The sequence below is a fragment of the Azolla caroliniana genome, unplaced genomic scaffold (assembly GCF_043228905.1).
Source record: "Azolla caroliniana isolate FFs.n. ecotype wild unplaced genomic scaffold, voAzoCaro1.0.p SCAF_7, whole genome shotgun sequence".
Taxonomy (NCBI): Eukaryota; Viridiplantae; Streptophyta; class Polypodiopsida; order Salviniales; family Salviniaceae; genus Azolla; species Azolla caroliniana.
The window spans coordinates 7,809,082-7,816,827 of NW_028230442.1; the positions used below are offsets into that span (position 1 = coordinate 7,809,082).

Here is a 7,746-nt window from a genome sequence, read left to right on the forward strand (position 1 = left end):
TATGAGAGTAATGTAAAAGGTTTCAAATATGAGTAGATTTACAGTGGTGGATGATCTTGGCATTTGGAGTAGCATGAAATCAAAATCAGAAAGCCAAGTGTGAACTTTTCAGTTTGGCTTGCTTACACAGATTTTAAGATATTAGTTGCTGAAAGCTCCATCACAAGATTCTTTGCTTATTGTTAGTTTTCCTCGAGTGGCCTTACCATTATGTGTACTTGAGTAACTGAAAGCGATGGTGTTCTATGTTTCGCATAAACAAGTGTTGTGGTCAACTTCAAGCTGAATGTAAATGACATGACATTTATTTTACTCTGATTTCCCGACTATTGAACAATGCAAAACAAATAGCAGGATGCTCTTATCAACTATGGCACAATGTCACATAATTTCAAATTCGAAGGATGGACATACTACTTTTTTATGACTATTGTGCCATACTATGATATTTCTTGGGTTTTGTTCAAGAGTTGGAAAACCGATGTTAAACTATATAACATAACCTATAATCGTACTGGTGTTGGCACATTGCAACTCTTTGGAAAACTTATATATTTGTAGATTACAGAACCATGTGAATATAGGAGGTTAAACTCTTAATCATTGATTGCATTTTTTAGGCATTGAATATTAGTGCAGGAAATGGAGGTTGCGAAGAGGTGATATCTAACTTTGTCATGTGTTTTTATCCTTGACCAAGTTTAGTACTTTACCCCTTGCAAGCTTGAGAGAACAAATCAGCATATCAAAGTAAGACATAACCTTGACCTACCGAGTGTTTCATATGGAACTTGGAGGGTGAGCTTTGTTGTTGTGAAGTTGACATGGAGGCTAAACAAAGCATAGAAGAGGCTAACCACAACTTCAACAAAATGTCATTATTTTACATCCATTGCTTATCGTGAGGTTGATGAGGATATAGTACATATGATATCCTTTTAATGTCATGGCAGGTTGATAGTGATCTATGATACAAGGCCTAGCCCATGGCGAGGATTGAACCTCAATTTTGTGACTTTGATGGTAGAGTGTAAACCACCAAGCCAACAACAAAATAGAAGAGATGAAGTGATGCACCAATAAAATCTAGTCTAATGTAAGATTCAGAGAGGTCCTTACCTAGGTTAATTTATTTGGTATTTCCTCATTACTAAATATATGAAAGGATATTTGGTATCGTAGAGTTGTGAGAGTGTAGCTGAACTGTTAGATTTGGAGAGTTCCTCACCTAGTTAATTTATTTGGTATTTCCTTGTAGAGTAATTGCTTTAATATTTCCTCATTACTAAATGTATAAAAGAATGTTTTCTTCGTAGAGTAATTGCCTTAATATTTATTTGGTATTTCCTCATTGCTAAATGTATAAAAGAATGTTTTCTTCGTAGAGTAATTGCCTTAATATTTATTTGGTATTTCCTCATTACTAAATGTACAAAAGAATGTTTTCTTCATAGAGTCCAGAATAACGAGCATTGATGAGTCTTGTGAATGGAAATAGGCTTGCTTTTGCATCAGATCTACAATCATTATATTAATTCTAGAGCATTAATAGTGCAACCTCATGAAATGGTTGAGTAGTTATTGTTATTAAAAGGAAAAGTGAATATGATTTGTTGTCATTTTTTTGAGCTTGATAAGGCATATTTGTAGAGTATCAAAAGAGATGTGGCACTATGATACAAATTTACAAACGATGGACATAAAATAACATGTATAGTGAAATGGTGTGACTCCATATTGTATTTAACTAAGAGGCTAATATTGTATGTTAACTTTTGACACTAAATGGTCACTACTACATTTTGGTTAAATGGTCTATCGTATCTTGCATATATAAAACTATTGATATTAGAGCTCTCATGCAAAGACACTTACAAGAACTCTTGAGTGATGTATACATTATAGTGGGTGGTTGATTATTATTAAACCAAGGGGTACACACCATGATTTCGTATTATCATTTCTCCACTAATTGAGTTTTTGCACGCATTACGTTCACCATCAAAATCTTTGTTAATGCTCACATTCATTGTAGGTATATTAAAATTTGTCCCCACAATTGAAGCCTACTTGCATTGCATTTAAAATTTGAGCTTCAAATGCCTACAAATCGTTTTTTCTGGTCAGAGTACTTTCAAAAGATTTTGTATGCCATTAGATTAAAGAAAATATCTTGGGAAAGTTTTGACATTGTAAGATATGGAAAACCATGGTACTCATATATAAGTGATTAACTCAAAATGAAGCAAAAAGTATTTAAATCTAATCTCTCACAATATGTGGCTTGTTGAACCACAAAATGCCTATTGTTTTATTTTGCCGAGTAGATTGGACTTCGTAACTAGTTTGTTGTTTTGTGAACAAGGCCCCCAATGGAGACAATAGTTCCATATACGCCTATGATGATACCAATAATAACCATGATTAATATCATGATCTTTTTCATCACATTAAGCTGGTTCCAATAAAGCTTAAGGTAGAAGATACATGGGAAGATCAAGCATATGGCGATTGTCATGGATGATCCAACAAGTGCCACGATGTACTCAAAGTAAGGAAATACCATGGAGAAAATAGCAATCATGGCTAGCACCATGGATCTCATAAGTGTGCTAACACCAAAGAGTATGCTCTTTGATGCCTTGCAACGTTGATAGAGGCCTGCCTCCAATGCTGTTGTAATAGGAGATAGTTGCAATGCGAATTTGAACATGGGTGTGAGCACTGTCATCCACAACACAATTTTTGTAGTTATAAACTTTAAAGGCATGCTTAGTGTTACTTGTGAGGCCGTTTCATCTCCAAACATGTAAGCTCCAAGTATGCCAAGGCCACTTATAGAAGTAGTTGCAATGACAAAGCTCACAAACAATACCTGCCATTTCAATAGAGCTTTCAAATAGATGGACATTGTAAAATAAGAAACATAAATTTATGTGTGTGGTCGTGACGATATAATGTATGTGTGCGACATTTCAAACACTAGATAGTGCACCGTGTTCATTCAATATATGGAAGAAAACTATATTCTATGCGATGAGAGGAGAGGGGAATCTTACTTAAGTGAAACAAACAAAAACCTATGGTCCTTCCTAGTTATGAGAAGGAAATCTTAATGCAAGTAAATAGCAATTTAATATAAAAAACATAAGTTAAAGAGTAATGAGATACTGTTGACACTTTCTCTCACTATAATCCATGTGCTTTTCATAACTCGTGACAATGTGATGTTGTAAAGAACAACTTGAGGCTGAGTCTAGTATGGGTTTTGGAGTTACCATTCACATTTGATCTAAGTATGTTGCATCTCACCCACAAGAAGTTTATGATGTTGAAGAGTAGGCACAGAGAGGATCCTAGTAATCTGCTATATTCCAACACACCAAGTTACCTATGTCACACCTAAGTTACAAGTCCTATGGAAGGTGTTAATTCTACAAGCAAACCAAGGGGTAAAGATCCCTTGTGGGGGAGGATATAGTAATCCACTATATTTCATCACAGTAAGTTACTTCTGTCGCACCTTACAAGTCCTATGGGTTATAAAGTGTTAATTGTACATGCAAACCAATGGGAAAAGATGATTCCCTTCCTTGCCCACAAGTGTCAAAGGTGTTAATTCTACATGCAAACCAAGTGGATGTGAGCCCTTCACACACACACACACACACATGACAAAGTACCTTTGGGAATTGGGAGCGGTCTTTCATTGAGGAGTAGATCGATGGAAACACGCTAGTGCCCCCAAACGAGAATGCGTAGAGGCCAGCAGCAACGGGGACTCCAGACATGCGGATAAGAGGTATAGGATGCGATACACCGATGCCATTGATGGAGGCCGCGAGTACAACCGCCACCAACAATCCTAGTGTCGAAAATATGCACCATATGGATGTAAAAGAGAGTGCCGACAAGTCACGTAGCCACACAGTCGGTAGAATGATGAGGGATGCCACGAAAATCATGAAATTGTGTCCGGTGAGTCCCGGTAGTCCCCAATGGTTGAGGGTCGGAAAGAGATAGGCCAAGTTGTCCCCAACACTAATGCAATATCCAACCAATGTGCCCGTTATTTCAATATAGAACATGGCATCTATCACTGTTCTCATCCGTCGTCCACACACTATCCTCGCAACACCTTCGTATGTTCCGTTGTCCTCTCCATCATCACAATCCTTGGCCGTTGCTATCTCCACACATCGTGACATCAAATAGGCGGCATACATGTATCCCGTTGATATTGCCACCCCTATCAATGCACCCGTCCACCCACCCTTTGCCACCGCAAATGGGGACGATAGCATTCCTAATCCTGCCATCATTATCGCCCAATTCAGGTTTTATACAAAAAAACATGAGATATTATAGAATCTAGTTTCCTTTGACATGTTCTAGATATATATTGTGATGTACTTTAAGCAAGACACTCTAGTTCAGATCCTCTCTATGTACATTTCACAATATATTTTTAGCTATATATTTTGCGTCATTGCGCCCATGGATGTCAAATATGGCCAATGGAACCCAAAGTGTCTAAACATTGCATTGTGTCATGTCGGAGTTGATAAGTGATCTCCAATGTTAAAGAATTCAACCAATTAATGTTGAAAGTGTAGGAATTATCGGGAATGGTCGAAAATATGGGGGGTAGCTTGAACGTAAATGATGATGAATCATAATGATATTGTGTGATGCCCAAACTCACCAACTTGTTTATGCCTCATCTCATATTGAAGAGTATGTGTGTTGAATAATATGGAGCCAACGATGTAGATTACATAACCCTTGTTTCATTTTTCTATTTGTAGGCTTCAGAATCTACATTGGTTAACGATACATCCTAATTATCCCAATATTCGATGATTTTCGTTGTATCTGTAAAGATTTAGATTCATAAGAAGAATTTGGTGGCCATTTAGATTGCACTTTCTACTTGTGATGGACAAGATTTTCTCTATTTCATTTGAATATTGGAATATTCTATTTTATTGGTACATTTTTAGGTATTGGGTTCCAACTAAGGTATATTCTTCTTATATATTCAAACATTATGCATAACTAAATTAGTAAACTTTGGAATTCTAACTTTGCAAGCTTAGAGATGGTAAACCATAGAAAAAGCTTTACCAAACATATTTTTACAATTTAAGAATTGTTATTTTTAGGTACTTGTTGTGAGCCTCAATCTTAAACAAATGAACATGTAGACTCTTGGTGGGTTAATGTTTAATGACGGTTAGGAGCTTTGAACCTATGGATATAAACCTTTTAACTACGTATGCATACTATAAGAAATAAATAGATGAGATGGGGTTGGGATGCTCAATGCTAACCTTTAAAATATTGGATCACAAAGAAGGAAAAATGTACACCCCCACAACGGAGGAAACATGCAAATAATCTTAATAAAGCCAAATATCCAAACCAACGAATTATTAGGGAATAATGGTAAAGAAGCTTTTCTTGTGAGAAATAGGTAAGAGTAACCAAAGGCAAATATCGCTATTTTAATTCAAGGATGCATTCCTCACAATTTTTCTTGTGCTTCATGGGTCTAATGTGTCCAAATGAACCTAGAATGATTACTCCCTATTATAATCTAGATGATCACCATCTCCAATTGTAGAGTTGATAGCCATTTCTGTGATGGAGAACTATTTCACCCGCAAACCAATGACTTAAGCCGCTTAGTCATAACACATCCATTCATCATAAACCTTGCTTTCATTGATTCAATGTAGCAAATACATACCACACACAAGGTCAAGCGATTGTAATATTATGCACATACTTGTGTATTTACACACACAAACCAAGTTTGTGCATTTTGCTTCTATGGACATGGCTTAAATGATGGATGGTTGTCACAAGTAGGGAGCTTGGTGTATAACAGCACCCCCAACAAACATGTCCATTTATTGATCTAAACCACATGAAATTGTTGTTTTGGGCACTCATATAGGGTATGGTGTTGTGTACCTTATCTTCATATGATGATAGAGACTATCAAGCCTAACATTTCTACATGCATAGTAGTAATGGTAGCAAATTCTCTAGGAATGCCTGTAGAACCAACTTACATGCAATGCAACTTTCGAAAGATATTTATGATGTTTAATATTTTTTGATTTTAGAAAATATTAAGAAAGCTTACCATAGAGCATGCTAACACAATTAACTGTGGTTTGAAAGAAGGTGGTCTTGCGTCGTTTTGGAAGCTCATGCAAGGCCTTGATGTCCTTAGAGTTACTCATATTTATGTCAACATGAAACTTTTTAACCTTCTCTTCAGGAATATAGATCTCAGGAGGGGAAACCATTTTTTGTACTTCATATGCAAAAGTATCTTGGGCATGTGACCCGTCATCGATGGCCACTTTCTCACTCAAGTGTGAGGCACCCATTTTTCTACAAAACAAGAAGATGGAAAAATAAATACCAATTACTATTAGTTGTAAAAGTCCACCTTAGCTTATCAATAAAATTAAAAGCATACCATACTAGTGATAATATTTGAGACTTAGTAGTAATAGTAATTATAATGAAATATATAATAACAACAATAGTAGTAGTACAAACCGAATTCTAGCTAATAAGATGTAAATGTTGTTAAGCTAGTGTGTTCATCAAATACACTTAAGGGAACAACTTTTGTTGTTTTTGCTATCACTTGTATTTGATACATGAGAGACAAGAAACAGTGTGGGACAAGGACATAATGAGTGAATGAATGAGCAAGTGAAAACGTTGAATGAGTGATGACTTAGAAATCGAGTGACTTAGAGACACTGAGTGAGAGAGAACCTTTGCCTAAATGCTTGAATCGTCCGCGTCTTCTCCCTCCCTCCCTTTGGTTCTTTCTCTCTTTAAATAAGCTCATGCACAAATAAAAGAGTATTATTTCTTTAGCAATCCATCTACCCCATTTGCAATGTTTGTTCATGCTTTGACGTCCCCACCACCTTTTTCCTTTGGGATATACGTCCTCATTGTGGATATTGCAGCGGTGGGTTTTAAACTAAAAGCACAAAATAACTTAGTTAATTTGAGGGAAAGAGAACCTTCTGGATTTGCATTTGTACTCTTAGCTTAGCTTTGTGTGTGTGTGTGTGTGAGAGAGAGAGAGAGAGAGAGAGAGAGAGAGAGAGAGAGAGAGAGAGAGAGATCTAGAGTATATAGCCTAGGCGTATTCATATTCATGCATTAGAGAAGAAACATCATATTATTGATAGCGCACTCGTACTCTTATGCTAAGAATAATATACATGTGGATTTTGTGATCTTACATTAGACAAAGTATTAAAGGTGCATATTTTGTATTCGTAATTCTTCGAATTTGCCTTCATTGAAAATTATGCAACATGTCCAATGTAAATTTATAACTTATCATATATCTTTTGTGTCACTTTGCTGGCCGTTTAGGGGGAGTGACTTCTCTCATCCTTAAGTTACCCTTAGGAATGCATAAGAAAAAAGAAGATGAAGAATACACTCTCACATAAGTTTTCTTTGTTGCTTGGCTTATTGTAGCATAGTGTAATCAAGTATTGAGATGCATTGATCAATATACATCAAATTTGAACATTTGACATTTCCATAAGGTTATAGAAGTCATGCTTTAAGATTGGGTGGTTTCACAATGACCCAACATGTCACTCCTCTACATGTTATTGCACCCAAATTTGAATGTAATAATGCATGCACTAAACTAAATATATTCAATGCACATGAAGTTAGTAATATAGG

At 36.0% G+C, this 7,746-nt stretch overlaps 1 protein-coding gene across 1 annotated transcript; it reads right to left on the bottom strand.

Moving 5' to 3' along the window:
• Positions 1-2,159: 2,159 nt before the first annotated feature.
• LOC147861786 (amino acid transporter AVT1H-like) lies at positions 2,160-6,957 on the bottom strand. Its single transcript, XM_087322591.1, has 4 exons — positions 6,805-6,957; positions 6,155-6,408; positions 3,684-4,312; positions 2,160-2,875 (listed from the first exon to the last, which is right to left on the bottom strand). The coding sequence occupies exons 2-4, from the start codon at positions 6,402-6,404 to the stop codon at positions 2,342-2,344; spliced, it is 1,413 nt and encodes a 470-aa protein (XP_087178717.1). The 5' UTR covers positions 6,405-6,408; positions 6,805-6,957; the 3' UTR covers positions 2,160-2,341.
• Between the last annotated feature and the right edge of the window lie 789 nt (positions 6,958-7,746).